The sequence below is a fragment of the Typopeltis vanoorti genome, chromosome 22 (assembly GCF_054136105.1).
Source record: "Typopeltis vanoorti isolate ZY-2024b chromosome 22, IOZ_Tvanoo_1.0, whole genome shotgun sequence".
Taxonomy (NCBI): Eukaryota; Metazoa; Arthropoda; class Arachnida; order Uropygi; family Thelyphonidae; genus Typopeltis; species Typopeltis vanoorti.
Genome location: NC_143570.1, coordinates 47095222 through 47118494, shown reverse-complemented (window position 1 = coordinate 47118494; position 23273 = coordinate 47095222). Strand labels below are relative to the sequence as shown.

Sequence of the window (23273 nt, the reverse complement as noted above, 5' to 3'; positions counted from 1 at the left end):
ATCTGGTAACAACCCCACACCAATTTGTCTCAATCATATCCACTCTTCTTCTATTCACAAGGCTCTGTAAATTGCATTCCCACAATTTCTCCTCATATCTGACATTCCATAGACCTGACACTAACTTAGTGAACCTTCTCTGGATCTTTTCCAATACATCTTCATCCCCCCCCCCCCCAAAAAAAAACCAAGTGACCAAATCTGCACACAGTATTCCACAAAATTTGATCAGACCACATCTACTGTGGCCTGATCAAATTACTGCCATAATCCGTTGGGATGTTCTTATAATTTTAGCAATGTGACCCCTAAATTGCAACATTAAATTGGCAGCTCTACTTATCTGCACATATACAGTCTATTCTGATCTTCCTACAAGGTCACAATGTTTGCTCTACTTCTCATAGCAGTCTTTCCCAACTTTGAATCATTGGCAAACATCTGCACATTTCCAGTTAAGCTAGTCTCAATGTCATTAATGTACAAGTTATACAATAATGGTCCCCAGATGTCTGTTTTGACATCTGCTGATGCCTGTTCAACAGTCAATCAGATATCCAACTTAATAGTCTGTTATCTAATCCTATCTGTTTCATATTTAGTTACTAGCTTGTCATGCAGGACAGTCTATCAAAGGCTTTTGAAAAATCTAAGTACACCACCGTATATGCATCTCCTTTATCGAATGAATTTGCCACTTTGCTAATACATAAGCAGATTGCTGAAACATGACCCCCTCCGAATAACCCACGCTAACATCAACCCACTTCTGAATCCTAGTCCTCACCAACTTTGAATAAAAATAAGTCATTCAATGTAGTATATTCCTACATATCAGTACTGGACTGATGTAGGAGTATAACATCGACATAAAATTAAACAGATAAGATTAACATCGACTAATGCCACTTTCCTTCGTAATGTGATCCATACAGATGATAACAGTGAAGAATAGTGTGCATTTTTGTCTCACACCTGATTTTACATCAAACCAAATTCCTGCACCTCTTTCAACTGCTGTCTTACAGCCCAAATATAGACACTGTCTCAATATAATGTCCCATTTACACCATATAGCGATCGAGTTTTGAACAGCTTTACTCTTGTCATATGTCTTTTTCACATCTACAAAACTTAAATACAGAGTCATGTTATATTCCCATGATTTTTCAACTATCTGTCGTAATGGAAAAATTTCATCTTACAACCTCTATCTCATCTGAATCCTTCATGTTCTTTTCCAAGTTTCCTTCCCACAATTTTCTTAGCCTCTTCTCAAGTATGCTTGCTAAGGTAAATTTATTATTAAGCTAAGTATGCGTGATAAAATAAACCTTACTGGGAACACTGAATAGGGAAATTCTTCAAATTTCTCTTTAACTATCACATTCAGTTGCTATTTCCTTCTGCATTTCAGGTTTTTCATGGCTTTTCTACCTCACCAAATGATATATACTCTGGCTACATTCTTCTTGAATATTTTCTACCACTGTTGAGTCACTTCTTGCTACGTTTAGCAATCTTTCAAAGTAATTACTCTAGACATTCAGAATATCTTTATTTTCAGTTCACATTAAATTTATCATCTCTGATCTTATATATACTTGTTCTTCCATTTCTAAGCTTTTAATAGATACTACAAGGGGTGCTTAAGGGTCAAAGCTGTATAACTGAGAGGAGACCTCCACATAGCCTTTAAAGGAATGCGGAGAACCGACCAGGGCTTCTGACCTAATGTCCAATCCTCACCTTCTCGTGGTGCACCCTGTTGGGTATCTACTTTGATACTGAACGAACGAGGATGGGCTGGCAATTTGGGATTTAGCCGACCAAATTGTATTCTTATTGGTTAAACCAAAATAAAAAATGATGGTACAACATGACAAAATTTCATGCCGGCTGGGGCGTCGCCCGGTTAAACAAGGCCCCCGTTGTTTTCGCCAGGGAACCAGGGCGAACAGCGAAAAGTCAGCTACTGGAACAAATCTGAAAACAAACCCCAACTCAACATCACCAGAGTTAAAGATCGGTACTATCAATGTAAGAAGCCTGAATGGCAAAGAAATGGAGCTAGCTGAGGAATTAGATAAGTACCAGATCGACATAATAGGGGTGACTGAAACAAAAAAGACCAAAACTGGTGAGATCTTTCTGAGCAATAAATACAAAATGTTATATTCAGGCAATAACAATCAAGGAAAAGAAGGAGTAGCCATAGTATTCAACACAAAATACGAGGCTAATCTTCTTGAATGGCAGTCAGTCTCAAGTAGAGTAATGTGGGCAAATATGAGAATGGGGAACTGGACAATGAGACTTATTTGTGCCTATGGTCCCACAGAAGGTTCTACTAAGGTAGAAGTGGAGGAATTTTTTGAGGCTTTAGAAAAAGCAACTGACACAATGAAAAAGGAAAAGTTGGTCCTTGTTGGGGATCTAAATAGTAGAGTAGGAAATGATTGTGAGACATACAAAAATATTTTGGGAAAATTTGGAGAAAAGAGCAAAGCTAATAATAATGGCAAATATCTGTTGGATTTCTGCTCAGGACATGGACTGGTTATTACTAACACCATGTTCCAACATAAAAATGTGCACAAATTCACATGGAGAGAAGAGGCTAGGAATAAGAAAAGTCTCATTGACTATGTTATTGTTGATAGTGATGTTTTCTCCCTGGTGCAGGACACCAGAGTGTACAGAGGATTTGAAATTGGAAGTGATCACTATTTAGTCTTGAGCAGGATAAAATTGAATTTCATATTGAAAAGAATAACATGTAAGAAAGTTTTAAAGCGAATAAAAGTTGAGCAGCTCTCAGATGTGAACTGTAGACTAAAATACAGAAATATTATTGAAAAGAAAATGAAAGAGTTTGAGAACAGGAATCAAACCTTGGAGATTCAGTGGCAAACTCTGAAGGAAACATTGATTGATTCTGCCAGAGAGGCATGTGGTGAGGTTGTGTGCAAAGATAAAAAAATCAGAACTCCCTGGTGGACACAGGAAGTTAAAGAGGCAGTGAAGGAAAAGAAGAAAGCATATCAAAAGTTCCTGGCAAATAAGTCAGCTTTTACTCTTACAGAATACAGAGACAAATGTAAGAAAGCTAAACAGTGTGTAAAACTAGCTAAACAAAAGTCATGGGAGGACTTTGGCAAGAATATAGAAAATAAATATCAAGAAGGTGGCAAAATATTCTGGAGGTTGTTGAAGAAGCTTAGGAATGGAGGAAAGAGTGCTGTAAAAGGAATTAGAGATGATAAAGGTGAAATGAAAACAGGAGAAAAAGATATCCTTGAAGTATGGAGTAATTACTTTGAAAAACTGCTAAATGAAACAAGCAGTGATGACAGCACAGTGATAAAAAACACTGACCAGGCATGCAGTCAGAAATACATATCCATACTTGAAGTAGAAAAAGCCATCAAAGGCTTGAAATGTGGAAAGGCAGCAGGAGTAGATGATATTCGACCAGAAATGCTGAAGTATGGTGGTATAAGAGTCTTACAGTGGCTGCACTACATAGTTCAGAAAGCCTGGACAGAGGGACGAATTCCCGATGATTGGAGTAGAGCTCTCATAGTACCCATATATAAAAAGGGAAATAAAACTGAATGTGAGAATTACAGAGGTATTTCCCTACTGAGTGTTCCTGGCAAGATCTATGCAAGTATACTTGAGAAACGGTTGAGAAGAATTGTGGAAGAAAAGCTTGGTGAAGAACAAGCTGGATTCAGGCCAAATAGAGGCTGTCAGGATCAGATCTTCACTTTACGACAAATAGTCGAGAAAGCATGGGAATATAACAAAGATCTGTATTTAAGTTTTGTCGATTTGGAAAAGGCATATGACAAGGTGCCAAGAGAGAAGCTATTCAATACGCTGCAGTTATATGGTGTCAATGGGGCATTATATCAAGCAATACTTAGTCTTTATTTGAGTTGTGAGTCAGCAGTTAGAATTGAAGGAAGTACAGGAAGATGGTTTAATGTTAAATCTGGTGTGAGACAAGGATGTACATTATCCCCTCTGTTATTCATTATCTATATGGATCACATTATGAAGGAATGTGGTATTAAACCTGATATCAAAATTGGAGATGTTAATGTCAGCTCTTTGCTTTATGCGGATGATGTTATACTTCTAAATAAATCCGCTACAAGTCTGCAAGATTCTCTGACTAAATTGAATAGCTGTTGTAATAGATATGGTATGAAGGTCAGCAATAAAAAGACAAAGACAATGAAAATAGGCAGAATCATTGAAAATGTCAACTGTGTTGTGAACGGAGAACCTGTGGAACAAGTAAAACATTTCAGCTACTTAGGCACAATTTTTACTGAAGATGGTAAACTAAATATAGAAATAGACAACAGAATCAGCAAAGCTGGTATGGTGGGAAGTCAATTGAATAAATTCATATGGAATAAGAAAGAAATTAGTCGGAACACTAAATTAGCTGTATACAAGACTGTGTTCAAACCAATTTTAACTTATGGATCTGAGAGCTGGGTCAGAAGTAAAACACTTGACCAAAGACTAGAGACCGCAGATATGAGAGTCCTGAGAAAGATTAGAGGCGTGAACAGATGGCATCAATGGCAATATCATATTAAAAATGAGGATATTAGGAAAGAACTTGACATTGTCAGCATCCAGGAATGCGTTAGCAGAGCTAATCTCAGATGGTATGGTCACTTAAATAGAATGGGAGAGGAAAGATTAGCAAAACAAGTGTTCTCTGCCAGGTTGGCAGGAAAACGACCCAGAGGAAGACCAAGATATAGGTGGATTGATACGGTACAAAGTGCCTTAGACGATAGAAATATAAGATCTGATAATGTTGGAGTCTTGACAAGTAACAGACTGATTTGGAGGAAAATTGTAGATAGGAAGTTAGTAATGATGTAATTTTTTCGTGTAGTACTGTCATATCCTGTACACCCCTTGAGGGTACATGGCAGGAATTTGATGATGATGATACAACATTTTCCTACTTTCCTGATATTTATCTTCTATATTCTTGACTTTTGTTTAGCTACTTTTATGAACTGCTTTGCTTTCTTTTGTATTTGTATTTTCTCAGAACACATGCTGATAACTGTTTAAGAACTTTTGATACACTTTCTTCTTTTCAATGACTGCTGTTTTAACTCCCTGAGTCCACTGTTTAGTTTGGATTTTTCTATCCTTGTAGAGAACTTTCAGCATGTGCACTCTAGCTAAATTAATGTTTTCTTCAAAGTCTGCCCCAATGAGTCTCCATGATTTGGTGCTTGTTTTCAAACTTTTCCATTTTTTCTTAAATAACATTACAGTCTACAGTTCACCTGTAAAAGCTGCTCATTTAGATTGTTCTAAAAACTTTCTTATGCATTTTCTTTTTAATATAATACTTAATTTTATCCTGTTCAAAACTATTGCTATCAACAATAATACAGTCACACTTTTCTTATTTCTTGTATCTATTTATATCTCTCTATATAAATCTGTTGTGCACATCTAAATGCTATGCACAAATAGCATTAATAACAACTAGTCCATGTCCTGAAAAGAAATCCAGCAGGTACTTCCCATTATTAGTAGATCTATTCTTTTCTTCAAATTGTCCCAAAACATTTTAGCATGTCAGGTATTCATTTAGATCTCAAAAAAAAAAATGTTTCCTTTTTCTTTAGGATATCTTCTCTAATGTTTCAAAAAATTCCTTAGCAGAATTTATGTGTAGACCATAAACACAAATAAATCTCATTGCTAATTCCCCGTTTTGATGTTTGCCACATCACTACTTGATATTGCCTGCCACTCTCCTGTTTAGTAATGAATCCTAGCTACTCCAACCATTCCCTGATCACTATGGTCTGAAAATAACATCTTACATTTGTTATTTACTTACTTTCATTTTCTCTAGGTCTTCTTTGGTTCAGCTTCTTTTCTACTGATAATGCTTCTTACAATGATGGTGTCTGTTTTGAAATCTTCTAATGTTGAGTTTGTTCCAGTAGCTGACTTTTCACTCTTTATCCTGTTTCAAAATAAAAGCAGGCAGAGGCTTTTTTTCATCATGTTGTACAATTATTTTGTTCTGATTTAAGCCAATAGTGAATAAATTTTGTTGGCAAAATCCCAAATTTCCAGTCTTTCCTTGTTCATTCAGTATTCAGTGGATACCTACCAATGGGTCACACCATAAGAAGGTGAGGTAATCTTCATCAACCAGGGCTTCTGATCTAATGCCCAATGACATTAAACCAGAAGCCCTGGTTGGTTTTCTGCATTCATTAAAATGAGGTCTCCTCCCAGTTACTAGCTATGACCCTTAAGTGACCTGTCTGAAAGATTATTACATTACAAATATGAGAAAAATCATAAGCATCTTATATCAAGAAACAGTTTTTTTTTATTAAAAAAAAAAAAAAAAGTATTTCACAAAACTAGTTGAAATAAAAAAAAAATAGTTTTTTTTCTTTGTCTGTGGCTAAATAGCAAATAAAATATTTCTAGAAAAAAATACATCTGTTAAAATAAGATCATAAATCAACATTACCTTCTGATTCATTTGCTGCCTCTTCTCCTATTTCAATTTTTTCATCATAAGGATGGTTTTTTAGGATTGTTACCTATGAAATAAAAATAGTTGACTCATTAACAATTTTGTAATTATTATTTTTTTTTTATTATTATTGTAGGCTCACTTCCATGGAATACAAAGACTTATCGTGGAAGATCCAAACTATCCACACAATCTATCATTCCTTCTTGAACCAGTTAACAGACAAAATGATAACGACTGACTCTGGCAACATATTCCATTCCCTCCAAGCAAATAATCTAGTCCTCATGCCCAGACTAACCACAATTTTAGTCAACTTCCAAGACGGACCTCTTGTTCTAACCCTTAAGCAACCCCACTGAAAGATTATTACATCACACACAAGAGAAAAATCATAAACATCTCTCATTAAAAAATGAAGCTTGTTTCATGAAATGAACTGATCTGGTTAATCTGGTAAATACCACCATAAAGTGTTAATGTAAATCAAAATTTTTCACAAAGTTAATCTGATAGGGTTCAAATGGATGAATAACACCATTAAGCTTGAGCTGCAAAAACAGAAAAACTGTGGAGGGAATTTAAAGAAATGGGTGACCTGCAGGCACACGAATGGTATAAAGTGCAGGCCAGAAGGGTAACAAGTATGGTAAAAAAAAGCAAAAGCGGATTATGAAAGGAAACTAGCTATGCAAGCAAAAGAGAATCCCAAACAGTTCTTTCAATATGCTGCAAGCAAGAAAAAACTGTACACGGTAAAATGATTTTAAGGAATGACGATAGTAAGGAGGTCACTGAATCAGTTGATATATAGTGGCGTTACTGAGTGTGCACTTTGCAAAAGTATATCATCCAGGTGGTGACATTGAAGAAATGAAGGAACCATTAGTTTATACGGGAATTTTGATGAATGAAGTGGAGGTGAATAGTCTATTACAGAACCTTAATGTGAATACATCTGTGGGATTGGATGGTATACTGGCATGGGTCTTGCGTGAAGCAGCTAAGGAATTATCAGTGCCCTTGACCATGTTTAATCTAAGTCTCAGGTCTGGTTTAGTCATGAAGGTGTGGAAAGAGGGGAAAATAGTTTCACTGCATAAAGGAGGATCCAAGACTACGGTTGCAAATTACCAACTGATCAGCATATCAGGAGTCGTTGTCAAGGTCTTGGAGAAAGTAGTCAAGGGAAAAATACAGGAATGGACTGATGAAAATGAGATACTGTACAGGGGACAGCATGGATTTGTGAAGGGTAGATCATGCCTCAGTAACTTGCTCAAGTTTTATAACAAGGTGAAGGCTGAACTGGATAAGGGTAATAGGTTTACAGTGATACTGCTGGACCTGGCAAAGGCATTTGACAGGATACCACATGGAATTCTAATCCATGTGGTATCCGTAAACTACAACTGGGAATGGATATAGGGTTGGTGAGATGGATAGGTGGATGGTTGATGGAGAGATATCAAAGAGTAGTTTATTCAGGAGTAGAGTCCAAAAGACGGCCTGTGGTGGTGTGCTGCAGGGTTCTGTTCTTGGACAACTGCTGTTTAATCTGTTCATTAACGATATAGGGCAGGATCTAAGTGGAACAGTCCATTTGTTTGCTGATGATGCAAAGTTGGGTAGGGCAATAGTGAATGCAGAAGATGTCAAAATCTTGCAGGATGACTTGGATAGATTGGAGTTCTGGGCTAAGGAGAATGGATGTCAATTTAATGTGACAAAATGTAAGGCTATGCATTTTGGGGTGAAAAGATTAGCAGCAGTATACCACATTGGTGGAACTGTACTCCAGGAGATTGATGAGGCCAGGGACTTGGGAGTGTTGGTGGATAGGGAGATGAAGTTTAGGAAGCACATTGCAAAAGTAGTGAAATCAGCTCATCAACTTACTTGGTTGTTGAAAAATACCTTGACGAGCAGAGACAAGCAAGTTATTGTACCTCTGTACCAAGCCTTAATAAGACCTCATCTCGACTACTGTGCCCAGATTTGGTCACCTCGGTTCCTTCTTGATATGGAGGAGGTGGAGATGATCCAGAGGCAAGTGACTAAAATGATAGCAGGTCTATGGAATGAACCATATGAGAACAGGTTGAAGATTTGTGGGTTGCAGAAACTAGTTGATAGGCAGAAAAGGGGAGATATGATTGAGACATTCAAATTGCTAAAGGGATTCTATAGGATTAATTTAGAGGATATTGGTGGTGGGAGAACTAGGGGACACCTATGGAAGCTGGGCAAGAGTGTGGTTAGCAGGGGTGTTAGAGCTGGGTTCTTTACTTTTAGAGTGGCAAATGAGTGGAATAAGCTGCCAGAGTCTGTTGTGGGTGCTATGATGGTGAGTGAATTCAAGGCAAGGTATGATAGATACTGTGAGAATGTCGTATAGGTGTGTGGACATGATGTTTAGGGCCTCCCTCGATGAGGCTAAGGACTCCCTGGAGTTGCCGAAATAATAATAATAATAATTATCAGATATAAGATTTCATGAATGTAGTTCTAGCAGAATACTTCTGAAATTCATACCAATCTGGCCCAATATGCACACTAAGTAATTGTTTTTTTTTTGTATCAGAAATAGTGACATCCATTAATTCTGCATGTGGTGTATAGAATATTCCCTACCATATAAGGCAGGAAAGCAAATTTTCTGTAATTCAAAATATTCAAAATCTACCATGTATCCCATAATAAGATATTAAGAAATTATTATATTTTATTTTTTATGAAAAAAAAAAAACTATTCAAAAAGAAAAATGAAGCAGTTAAATCTGTCTGGAGACCACCACACATCCTGAGTGTAGAGCTGGACTTACTGTTTACAATAATGATCTACAGCGGTTTGTATCATATTTGTTTTTATTACTATTATTAATACAGAGGAATCTCCATGGAGTCAGAAGACTCATAGTGTATGAACCATTATTCATATAATAACTATCATACCTCTCTCTTTAAACTCATTCCAGGTGTCGAGATCTGCAGTAGACAAGATGTGAACTTATATATGCCTTATGAGGGGAGGGGGGAAAACAATAACTGCTCATCCCCTCTAGTTAGTGTATTCTTCTACAGTCACGTAATCTGACTCTGTTTGTTTTGCTGTTTACTAGTTTTATTTTTTTCATGACAATCCCATCCACAAAAAGTTGCCAACTTATAACACATTAATACTACAGGTTAGAGTAGGATACCTAACCTGAAGACTAAACATGGTACTTTGACTTTAGGGTGGTTTCATGCTGCAGGGAAAAGAAAACTACCACTAGTTTGGAGAACAGTGCAAGTCTATGATATGGAATAAGATATCATGCTACATTATTTTTAATCAAATGAAGTAGTTGTTCCTGGTATAGTGTCTGGAAGGATGTATGCCAAATGGATATTTAATATATCTGGATACTGCAATGCTTCCTACATTATAGCATATACGTTGATATATGTTAAAAATAATGTTAACATATGATAATAATAATAATAATAATAACAGCATATTTCCAGAATGAACATTTCTTTCAACACGAGAATTCATGTTATCACATTGCAGGGACTGATATGATTTGAGGAAATGATGCGAAAGCTTCAGAAACCTATATAGAAGCCTCAAGTCAAAAGAAATTTTGGGATGACCTACATTGGATATAGGTCACATTAGTGCATTCAACACCGGTGGAAACATAACGGAAATGGACCAAAATACATGATGTACAATATCAAAAACTGGTAAAGAATATACTTAAAAAGAGAGAAAGTGATTAAGGCCAAATTGAAAGTATCCATCTATTGTTGAGATGTGTACCATGAATTATGAAATAGGGTGCTGCCTCAATACACATTAAATGATATATTTTTATGGAAGTTTTCATGAAGTACCTCTATTTACTAATCAATATAAAATAGCACATTTTGTGTTTATAAGTATCCCTATTCAATGTTTAGAGTACTCCGAGCACAATAAATGTGTTATTTTATATTGATAAGTGTATATTCATAATGTTATTTTTTGAAGTTGTATTTATGAGATCATTACAACCTTAGATCTCATAAAGAAAAAGATCAGGATGATTTATGACATATATCCTGATATTAAAAATTAAATTATTTTGCTGTTTTAAACTTTTCATGGGATGCCCTGTGCAACCATATTAAGGTTTAATGAAGGGGATTTTTTTCTTTTATTTCTTCATATATATGCCTATTTTCTTGTTGGTCTGTACTTCAACACATTTAAGGAAAAGTAAAAGCTTAATTCTCTCTCTATGTTTACTGGACATCTACAGATGCCGTATAGTCACTCCGATACTCGGTGATGTGCCACAGCAGGCCTCGCCATGTAGTCCTGTTGTTTGCTTTTCTGGCAGCCTCAACTCTCTGAGGATCAGTCACTCCACACATACCATCCATCCATCTCATTGATGGTCTACCCCTGCCTCTTTTTCCAGAAACTTTACCTTCTATTACTGTTTTGAGAAATCCCCCTTCCATCCTTTCTATGTGTCCAAAATATTTTAACTTTCTTCTGTCAATATTCTTAAGGAGCTTTAAAGTTCTACTAATCTTTTCTAACACCAATTTATTTGTACACCTTTCAAGTATATGATATCCTCAACAGCCTTCTGTAACATCACATCTCAAAAGCAGATATCCATTTCTTATCTGACTTCTTTAGGTTTCAAGTTTCACATCCATAAGTAGCTGTTGGAAAAACAATTGCATCCAAAACCCTCAACTTTATTCCCATGGAGATAGATCCATCCTTCCAGATTTTAGACATGTCTCTGACTGTTGTTTTAGCCATTTCTAACCTTTTTCTGACATCTTCTGAACAGCAATTCTTCACATTAATAATAGATCCCAGGTACTCAAACTTGTTGACTTCCTGAATTCTTTCTCCATTAAGGTACACTTGTTTCTCAAGAGCTTCTCTGTTTGTATTTCTTTTGAGAACCATAATCTTTGTCTTGCTAGGATTGAGTTGAAGTCCTCTGTTATTACTGATCTTGCTTTGTTAAGAATAAGTCCTTGTTCTTCCATCATTACAAAGGAGTACTGTCTCATCAGCATACCTCTGATTACTGATCAATCTACCTCCTATCCTAATTCCTGTCCTGAGCTCATCCAATGCTTCATGCATGATGCCCTCCGCATATATACTAAACAAGTGAGGAGAAAGTAATCCTTGCCTAACTCCTTTTCCAACTTGAAGCCAGTCAGTCAATCCAACACCTGTTCCTACCATGGCTTCTTGCTCCTGATACAAGTTGGCTATCAACCTGAGAGTGTTTTGAGGAAAACCCGTTCTTTTCATTACTTGTCACAGTTTCACATACTCAACATGGTCAAAATCTTTAGAGTAGTCTAAGAAACACATTACCAGAGGGAGTCTGAATTCTTTATATTTTTCTATGATCTGTCTAAGACAAAGGATCTGATCTCTGGTGCCCTTACCTTTCTTAAAACCTGCTTGTTCCTCAGGCATTTCTGCCTCAACTTTGGTCTCAATCCTATTTAGCAAGATCTTCAATAAAATTTTGCTTGCATGAGAGATTAAACTAATAGTTGTATAATTCTTGCACACCTTCATATCACCGTTCTTATGTAGTAAGTATAAAAACTGGCTTCTTCTAGTCTATAGCTCCCAATATTACTCCTAAACCATCAATATGGTGGAGATATGTAGATGATATCTTCATCATATGGCAAGAAAGCATAGAAAACCCACATATGTTTGTTGATAGAATAAACTTACTCCACAGCAAAATCAAATTTACCCTAGAAGTGGAAAATAACAAACAACTGCACTTCTTAGACATACTAGTAAAGAGACAAGATAACAATTTCAAAGTGTCAATTTACAAAAAGCCTACACACACTGGGCGATATCTACATTATTCTTCAAACCATCATAGGTCACATAAACATAGCATCATCCACATGTTGGGAAATAGAGTCCGCAAATTTGTCTCAGACGAAGATGAGGTTCAGACAGAACTGTCTCAAATTGTTACAACACTATCTCAAAATGGATATCCTCTAAACATTATCAACAAATTCCTGTATAAAGATAACCACTTACAACAAGAAAGTCTCCCAGCAGGTTTCAACAGTCATCATCCCCTTTATGGGTTTGGTTTCCACCAATATAGCGAGATTGTTAAAAGCTCATAACATCAGAGTTGTATTTAAACCAACTACTAGCATTAGACAGGTGTTAAGATCTATTAAGGATAGTGTTCCATTTTGCAAATATTCAGGTGTGTATAATATTCCATGTACGTGTGGCCCCCTCCTACATTGGACAAACTTCAAGAAGCTTCGAAATCACACAAAAAGAACATGTTGGAGATGTCAATCATAACAGGACAATCACCTAAGGTTTAGCGCATCACTTTTCAACTTCTAACAATTCTATAGACTGGGAAAATAGTTCTATGCCCTACATAGACGAGGATTTCAGACACTGATTATTCAAAGAAGTAACAGTAGTCCTACGAACAGGCAGCAACCGAAACAGAAATCAAGGTCCATATTGAATGAGACTTGGAAAAATTTACTCAATTCACTCAATTTGACAGAACAAAGTATGCCAACAATCATATAATGCGTGATGTGTGTTCAGGACTAAAGATTCGCAATACATGCTGACATCATCATACGAACGTCTCAACCTAGCTACCTTATAGTTACTAATGGTTTTGTATTCTTTATACTTTGTGCATTTATCATTTTTTTATGTTTACTGTTCAAGCATTGAGAAAGCTAGACAGTTGCGTAAAACATCCTTTTATAATTGTGCCTCCTCATCTGGAACTCTATTTCTTCACATTTATTAGTATAGAACTTTTCCTTGTCCTGCTTGATGGCTCTTCTGATTTCTCTATGTAATCGCTTATATTCTTCTGCCTTTTTTTGATTAGTTCCCATGTTGAATTTGATATCCGTGGGTCTCTTGGTCTTCTTACTGGGTCGAGATACTTCTTCGCTGTATCCTGTATTATCACCTTGACTCCTTCCCAAAGCATTTCTGGTGAGTTCTCCTCACTAGTCTCCAAAAAATCATCCACCCGAGTTGATGTTTCTTCTGTGAATTCACTAGGAATTACTCTAACATCCAATCTAGTGGGATGTGCCTAACCTGGAAATTTTTGGAGTCATAGTCTTACCATCAACTAGTAAGACTAAGACTCCGAAAGCAGTGGAGGACAAGCATCTGCTCCAGGACAAGTATGCACATCAGAGATGCTTGTCTTCCACTGCTGGAGAGCCAGGATGTAATCAATCTGGTGCCTTGACCTATCAATGTTAGACGTTCAAGTATAGGTCTGTCATGAATGTTTCTGAAAGCAGGTATTGGTAATAACTAATGTGTTAGCACAGACAAATTCCAACAGTCTTTCACGGGCGTTACGTTCACCCAGACCAAACATGCCACACTCTGGCCCAACTCTCATACTCTTTCCCACTTTTGCATTTAAGTCCCCTAAGATGTACAGTATGTCTCTCCTTGGTAGGCAGTCCAAAACAGTTCATAAGTTTTTATAGAATTCCTCACTCTCTTCTTCTTCAGGCCTATCCATGTGTGGGGTGCATAAACTACCACAATTGATACATTGGTAGGCTGAGCCTTGTCTAATAGAGAGTATCCTATCATTAATGGGGTTATAACCAAGAAGGCTTCTTGCCTGAACTATCTTCAGTATCACAGCTACTACGTTTTGAGTCACCACCCCAGTAAATAACCAGCTTACCATCCTGTCTTTTAAGGTGACCTTCTCCATTCCATCTGGTCTCTGTAATTCCAAGGATGTCAATTTTATACCTATCCATCTCTTTACAGACAATCTCAAGAGTACCTATCTGAAGACCCCAAACATTCCATGTGCCTATGTAAAATTTCCTTCTAAGATTAATCTTATACCTTCTGTGTTGCTCATTCACAGTATCCCTGACTTTTGATGGAGACTGTAATATACTTCTCGAAAAGGACCCTCTGCCTAGGTTGGAAATCTGTAACAAATCAGTACTGTGGAGGACAGTCTGGATAAGCTAAAAAGTCCCATTCCGGAGACCAAACATGAACTTGGTGGTGATATTACACCAGCATGAAATATCGCCTATTACCTAACATATATTTTTGTGAATATTTTTAGGTTATTTATTTAGAGTATGATGATACAGCAGCTGTGAGTTCCATATGGATAGTACGGCACCATCTTATGAAACCAATATGAAGCTATTGGTTATAATGTATTTTCTGTCTGTCGGTTGCATGTGTTCTCCTGGCTGGTTTGCTTGTTCTGAGGGACAAAAAACCCAAGTTTCCCAGTAAATAAAGGTGAGTTTTATTCAAAAGAGACCAGATAAAGGTTCCTTATATCATGGATGGGAATCAAACAAGGTCTTTCTTACCAAAGGGTTTCCTCTGTACTGACTAAACTACAGAGGTTCTATATTTTTAAGTAATATGCGATATTTCGTTCTTGTGAAATAATAATTCTGCAAGAGAACAGAGGAAAAGCAACTGCTGGTGAGCCATCTAAGGGGTTAATATGTACAGAAAGGAATACGTGTTGGCAACCACACATGCTATTCCTGATAGTATTAACTCATAACATAATTAAGATAGAACAAAATCAACTGTGAACTAAGTCAGTCAGTTGATATTTTACAGGATTCAAACTGCCATCCTCAAGGCAAAGCACTTGGCAGAAATGTAAGACCTTGACTCAAGTATAGAGTGCAAACTACTCAAATTGTAATGGGGAAAACAAGCACCTTCTGGAGTTCGAGATAACCTTTTCTCATCATTATCAAATTCCCAATATGTACCCTCAGGGGATGTACAGGATATTTATAATAGTACCACATGAAAACGTTACACCATTACTAACTTCTGATCAACAACTTTCCTCCAAATTAATCTGTTATCTGTTCCAATATTAGATTCCAATATTCCAATATTACTAGATCTTATATTTCTGTCTTTTAAGGCCCTTTTTACTGTATCAATCCATATACATCTTGGTCGTCCTCTGGGTCTTTTCCCTGTCACCCTGGCAAAGAACACTTGTTTTGCTAATCTTTCCTCTTCCATTCTGTTTAAGTGACCATACTATCTGAGATTAGCTCTAAAAATACATTCCTGAATGCTAACAATGCCAAATTCTTTCCTAATATCCACATTTTGAACATGATACTGGCATTGATGCCATTTTCCTGTACCTCCTTCAAGGCTAAATGCTGACTTACAGCTAAAACAGAGACTATGTATTGCTTGATATAATATCACATTTATACCTATATAACCGTAGCATTTTGAAGAGAATTTCTCTTGGCATCTTGTCATATTCCTTTTTCAGATTAACAAAACTTAAATACAAATCCTTGTTATATTCCCAAAATTTCTACACTATTTGTCCTAAAGTGAAAATCTGATTCTGACAACCTCTATTTGGCCTGAATCCACTTGTTCTCCATCAAGCTTCCCTTCCACAATTTTTCTTCTTAGCTGTTTCTTAAGTATACTTGCATTAATCTTACCAGTAACACTCAGTAGGAAAATACCTCTGCGATTCTCACATTGTTTTATTTCCCTTTTTATAAATGCGTACTATAAGAGCTGTGCTCCAATCATCTGGAATTCAACCCTCTGACCAGGCCTTCTGAATTGTGCAATACAAGCAGTGTAAAACCTGCCTTTCCACACTTCAGATTTTTGATGACTTTTTCTACTTCAAGTATGGATATGTATTAATGACTGTTCCTGTTGGGGAGTTTTCTACAATCATGCTGACATTGCTTGTTTCATTTAGCAATCTCTCAAAGTAATTACTCCAGACAACTAGAATATCCCTATCTTTAGTTTTCATGTGATCTTGATAATCTCCGACTCCTTTTACAGTACTCTTTTCTCCAGAATGCTTTGCCAACTTCCTGATATTTATTTTCTATGTTATTACCAAAGTCTTCTCTTGACATTTGTTTAGCAAGTTTCACACAGGGCTTCATTTTCTTACATTTTTCTCTATATTCTCTAAGAACACAAGCTGATTTACTTGACAGGAACTTTTGATATGCTTTCTTCTTTTCCTTCACTGCTTGCTTAACTTCCTGAGTCCACCATGGAGTTCTGATTTTTCTATTCTTATAGACAACCTCAACACATGCCTCTCTGGCTGAATCAATCAACGATTGCTAAAAAAATTGGCACTGAATCTCCAAGGTTTGGTTCTTGTTTTCAAATTCTTTCATTTTTTTTCCTTCGATGATGTGTGTGTGTGTATTCGAATCTACAGTTCATCTCTGAAAACTGCTCAACCTTTATTAATTTTAAAACTTTTTTTGAAGGTCCTTAGTGCTCATGCTAAATGTTAGAACAGTATTCTAAGGTTTGGTGGACCTGACCCATGCAATGATAAGTTATATGAATGAATAAGTCTCCTGAACAGAAAACAATATGAAACTCTTTGGAGGTTGAGTTGACCATGGATACATTACATTTACATCTGGAAATACCAGAAGCATAACAGCCAAATGGAAAATCTGATCTGATGTCAACTTTGAGTACTGTTTAAAAAGCAGGACAGCACCCTGGATAATTTTCAGTACTATATTACTACAGCAATCTTGGTGTTGCACGCTAATGCTTTAAGGATACATACCGATATCTTATTATAATATATATACACCATCATCATCGTTATCAGCCATTGTCAATCCACTGCTGGATGAAGGCCTTTCCAAGATTACTCCTGAACTGCCTGTCCATTGCTCTCCTTTCCCATGTCACTCCTGCAAATCTGATGATATCATCAATCCACTGTGATTTAGGTTGGTGTTGTGGTTGTTTTTCCTCTCGTGGAATCCAATCGAGTACTTCTTTTGTCCATTGTTGATCTTGTCCTCGAGTAATATGCCCAACCCATTGCCACTTCAGATGTTTCACTAGTCCTATGATGTCAGAGATTTTGGTTTGATTTCTTATCCATGTATTCCTTTTGTGATCCAATCTTGTGATACCAAGCATACTCCTTTCCATACTAAATTGTGCTGTTCTTAATTTTTAAATTTCCTTTGCAGTGTCCATGTTTCACGATCATACATCAGTATAGAAAGAATACGTTAGTTAACTTTTCTCTTCAGTGTTAGTTTTTGAATATTGAATATAATTTCCCAAATGTTTTCCACCCAAGAATCATGCACCTTTTAATTTTGTCCAAGTTATGTTAAAAAAAAAATATATATATATCTTTTTATAAGATAAATAAGAAATCATTATAAAGAGTGTGACTTAAAGTATTGATTTTTTTTTAGAGAAAAATGTATTTTTCAATGTGGCATTTAAGATATGCAAAAATTCTATCCAATGCCAATGGAAATAGAGGGCTTACTTATAAAAAAAAAAAAAATATATATATATATATATATATATATATATATATATATAGACCAGTGAAACCCTTAATCAAAAACATTACTGAAATATAATGAAATACTATGGTAGTGCATGCTTAAGGACTTTTATTTTAGCAAATCAATCACTTTTGAAACTTTAACAGGATATGCTTATTTCATTATTCCCATTTAACAGTTTCTGATGCCAAGATAGGAATTTTTTGACTCTCTTGTTCAATAATTAAATAATATCATTAATGTAAGAATGAAATGTGAAAAAGTTAAAATAATCATCTGCAGTAACTCAAAACTGTTTAAAATATCTTGATTGTGAAGGCAGAAATGAAATCAAACAGTCACTGTGCAGAAATTCTATTTTATATTTGGTATAATGATATTCATGGCTGAATATTCATAATATGGCTGTTAAGCTATTGGAAAAGTTGGTGAAAGGTAAAATACAACAGCAAGTGGATAGGAATGCAATACTCTATAGTGGACGGCATGGCTTTGTAATGGGTAGGTTCTGTCTTAACTTACATTTTATAATAAAGTGATAGCAGAACTGGATAAAGATAATGGTTATACCATGATACTGCTCAACTTGACCAAGGCATTTTGACAAAATACCACATGGAAAACTATTAAAAAAACTGGAGCAAATGGGAATGGATGAGGCTAATAGGATGGGGGAAGGCTGACAGACAGACACCAAGGAGTAGTATATGGTGGAGTAGAATCAAGGAGAATGGTGGCAACTAGTGGAGTACCTCAGGGTTCGGTACTAGGGCCACTACTCTTTAATATGTATATCAGTGACATAGGGAAAGATTTAAGAGGGGATATTCGGTTGTTTGCTGATGATGCAAAACTGGGGAGAGCAATAGTTGATGATGGTGATGCAGATATCCTGCAGGATGATTTAAATAAATTGGCATTGAATTGTCAATTTAATGTTGCAAAATATAAGGTTATGCACTTCGGGTTGAAAAGATTGCATATGGTGTATCACAGTGAAGATACTGGATTGCAGAAAACTGATGAGGCTCGGGACTTGGAGCTAATGGTGGACAAAGAGTTTAAGTTCAGAGGGCATATTGCAAAAGTTGGTAAAATAGCTCAACAAATTACTTCAATGTTGAAAAACACACTAACAAGTAAAGATAATTGAAAGTTTATTTTTCACTTGGTTAGACTATAATAAATTTAGTTTAATCCTTTATCCAAGTGTGAGCAAACAAAGTTTGCACCTGAAAATATCTTCAGGACTCAGATAAGGTAGTACAACACCAGGCAACTCATATCAAAAGTGGACCAAGCTAACATCAATCCTATCTCAGTATCTCCCATAATGCAAAACACATCTCCTTGCGGATATGTATAATGTTATGCATTAAGGGAAGGACCTACCCAGACTTGAAGTCTCTTCAGTGGGAGCCAGGCCTAGAAGTGGAGATACCAGGCAGAAGCAATGGCGAGGTCATCTTTACCTATAGGAGTTGCTAAACTGTTATTAAACTAAATTTATTATAGTCTAACCAAGTGAAAAATAAACTTTCAATATCTTTCTCTAAATCCAGAGTAATTTAATAAAAAGAAGGCACACCTTTTGGCAACTCCTATACGTAAGGATGACCTTGTCATTGCTTCTGCCTGGTATCTCCACTTCCGGGCCTAATGCATAACATTATACATATCCGCAAGGAGATGTGTTTTGCATTATGGGAGATACTGAGATAGGAGTGATGTTAGCTTGGTCCACCTTTGTTACGAGTTGCTAGTGTTGTACTACCTTACCCCAGTCCTGAAGATATTTTCAGGTGCAAACTTTGTTTGCTTACCCTTGGATAAAGGATTAAACTAAATTTATTAAAGTAAAGATAAGAAAGCTCTCTTTATAAGGCTATGATTGGCCATATCTTGAATACTGCACACAGATTTGGTCATCTGGTTTCTTGGGGACAGGTGGTTGAGAGGAATCAGAGATGAGTTACCAAGATGGCAACAAATATGTGGAATACTCCCTATGAGGATGGGTTGAAGTTTTGTGGGTTACAAAGTTTAGCTGACAGGCAGAAAAGAGAGTACATGTTAGAAACTTCTTAAAATATTAAAGGGGTTTTATAAAATTGATGCAAGTGAAAATTTTCACTATATGACAAATAGAGAACTAGGGGCCATCCATGGAAGTTGTGTAACAGTATGGTTAGTAAGGTTAGTGGACCATATTTTTTGCCTTGAGAGTAGTGAGTGAGTGGGGGAATAGATTGCAAGAAGTGGTTGTGAGTTCCCTGATGGTGAATGGATTTAAGGAGAGCTATGATAAGATTTGTGTGTATGATTGTTGATTTCGGTCTCCGGCAATAAGACTCTGGACCCCATGGAAATGCTGCAAAATAATAATAATATATTCATAGGCTGTATTCATTTGCCATACACCTTAATTTTTATTTAATCAATTCAAAATTTGATAGGGGAAAAATACTTTGTATTTCTGCTATGATTTTCTCTGTGATTATGTGAAATCATCTTTAAATATTGCCTTCCCACCCCCTCTTGGTCTTTTGGATCACCTATCCTATTTCTCTCTCAATCAAGGCTGTCACATAAGTTTCACTCTACTCTCTTCCATGATACATCAAAAATTAAAACAACCAAACAAAAGAAAAGAAAAGTAAATATAAAGCACTTTCTTCAAAAATTGTGAAATCACAATATTGGTTTCACATTAGTAAAATCACAAAAATCACAATGTGAATAGTTTTAAAGTCACAGCATTAACAGTTTTTGATTGAACAACAAATTTTCCAATGTCTGTTAATTTTAAAGCTTTCTAAGAAAATATGATATTGTTCTGGTTATATTTTCTGAAGACTGTCATATTTTTCTGAATCTCATCCTCCCTCAAAAAACTAACATCACTTAAGGATGATCGCTGAAATATAGAAAAAATGCATATATAAATTGCATTTGTGATTTAAAATTTACAACTTTAAATCACACATATCATTGAATAAACCATGCATCATTTTTCATTACTTTAAACATTACGCAATGTTTTGACATCTCTCACATTTCTAGTCATTAATAAAAATCAGTATTTAAATCTAATTTTCAGTTTCGACTGTTAAAAAAAAAAAAATCCGTCTTACGGTATCCTCTACAGCACTATCATCCGCTTCAAAGGGTTTAACTTCGCTGGTCTCGCTATCAGCTGCGTTTGCCATCTTTAAGTATCATTCATCGATGTTTACGAGGAATGGAATGTATTTCGCGTAGAATCTTGGGGACGCTTTTCAAAATGCTATAAATTCGTATTAGAAGTAATATCATTATTTAAAAGAATGTACCGTAAAAAAACGGAGAATATTTTGATAATTTCTGTTCCAGGAAAGCTTTTTAAGATTAATTACAACAAAAACTTCCCCATTTGTTCCATTTTTTTCTTAAAAACTGTTTTTCAAAACATTGCAATTTTAGCGCGGCTATTTGACTTTCCTTTATATTGATATCATAAGCGAAACAACTTCAGGACACAATTCATGTACAACTGGAAACTGATAGAGTAAGTAAATAACTGCGAACACAGTAATTATCGATATCGAGTATACAATTGAACCGTAGCTACAGCAATCATTAAATCTGGATGACATTGTAACTAGCATGCTACCTGATTCATCCAAAAGTAGGTTTTTGATTATTAGTTTTAAAAACAATATGCTCTGGCATACTTCCAATATCATACCGCATATTTACATTAGCCTAAGAAATTCTTTTACAAGTTCGACTTTCTTACCTACTGAATTATGAATAATGTGGTGCCCCCTATATAATAAAAAACAAAAATAAATAAATGAAGAACGGCGAGTATAGTAAATCCAAAAAGAGTGAACGAAATCAGGAAGCTTACTGTATACGAATATATCGTATCCGTAGCAGAAATCAAAGAATCAACCAAATGAAGAAGATCGGAGCCATTCCAATACATTTATTCCAGAAGGGTTCGAAAGACAATGAAGAGAGTCGCATCTACTCATCTGTCGAAATCATTTCACTTATTTTGTGCCTGTGATTATAAAATATGAGTGAAGTGTAAAGAAATTGTGAACCCATTAAAAATAATAATAATAAAAAAATTCGCCAATGCACCTTAATTGCTCAGAGAGAATAGGAGAAGCCGTTTTATTCTCATCTAACTTTTGGAGATTGAACGGACAGTTCATTCTCTACCCGTAGCCAGAGATAGCAGCCCAAGCCTACCACAAATTTTAAGCCACGTCCAGTGAAGAGACGGCAGAGAAGTGCCACCGAGTTTTTAAAATAAATTTATGTTACTCAATTCCCAGTGCAATTGAACACCTTATAAATAACCATATAAGGTGATCAGGGTAAACCAACGATACAGCGAAATGTGTTTTATGGGCATTGTTTTGATAATTACTTTTGCAGTAACAAGAGAGGCAACGTCTTATATGGAAACCGAAGTAAACGAACTGGAGGTGCATAGCATATTATTGAACCCTAATGTGAATACAGCTATGGTAGAAGATGGTATACCAGCTAGAGAATTACTTAATGGTGCTTGGGAAATGGCAGTGCCTTTGATCAATCAGCATATCAGGAGTTGTAATCAAGATCTTGGAGTAGTTAGTTAATAGCAAAATAAAGGTTTTCCCGTTCCTGATGTGGTGATGAAAATGCAATTAATCTTGAGTTTTTGTCATTGGTTAGCGCAACTTGGTGATGATGATGATGAACTTGGCATTAATGAGACTTGGTTGACGATGATATACAAACAGTATGCAAAGGATATAATATCTTCAGAGAGGACAGAGGAACGGAATGGGAAGAGGGTTTGCTAATGATAGCAGAAGAATTGAAGCCTAAACAAGCAGAAGTACATCAAAAGGACAAGGATGCAGAGGGTATCTGGGACTATATTGAGACTATCTGGTATTAAATGGAGTCCAAGAGGACGAAATACATAATTGGTTACTGCTATAATCCAGAAGGTATATGAGTGAATGCAATGCATGCATAGGCAATTTAACACGATGAGTGCAGTTCGAGATTATTATGGGGATTGTGGCTGTGGGCACATAGATTGGGAGGAGAAATGGTCGCGGATGGGGGAAGGAAACGGAATTTCTACAGCTGCTAATAGTTCATTACCTGAGGTAGCATGTAATAGAGGGGACACAAAATTCGTTAGTGTTGGATCTGGTCATAGCATGAGCACTTAACAGTAACAAATCCAGCTATGCTGTCTCCTCCTGGAGAAATTATCATGCGGTCCTGACGTGGGAGATTGCTA

At 36.1% G+C, this 23273-nt stretch overlaps 1 protein-coding gene across 4 annotated transcripts in view; it reads right to left on the bottom strand.

Moving 5' to 3' along the window:
* IFT46 (intraflagellar transport 46) overlaps positions 1-21773 on the bottom strand; it is a 214716-nt gene extending 192943 nt beyond the window's left edge. Inside the window, exons 1-2 of one of the 4 annotated variants that reach the window (XM_090411983.1) lie at positions 21756-21773; positions 6551-6623 (exon numbers count right to left, since the gene is read on the bottom strand). Coding sequence is in view for 3 of the 4 variants with exons in the window: in XM_090411981.1 (XP_090268107.1) it covers positions 6551-6623; positions 21112-21186 (148 nt within the window). In the remaining variant the exon portion in view is untranslated. The other 3 variants (XM_090411982.1, XM_090411981.1, XM_090411984.1) reach the window with 3 other exon arrangements.
* Positions 21774-23273: the final 1500 nt, after the last annotated feature.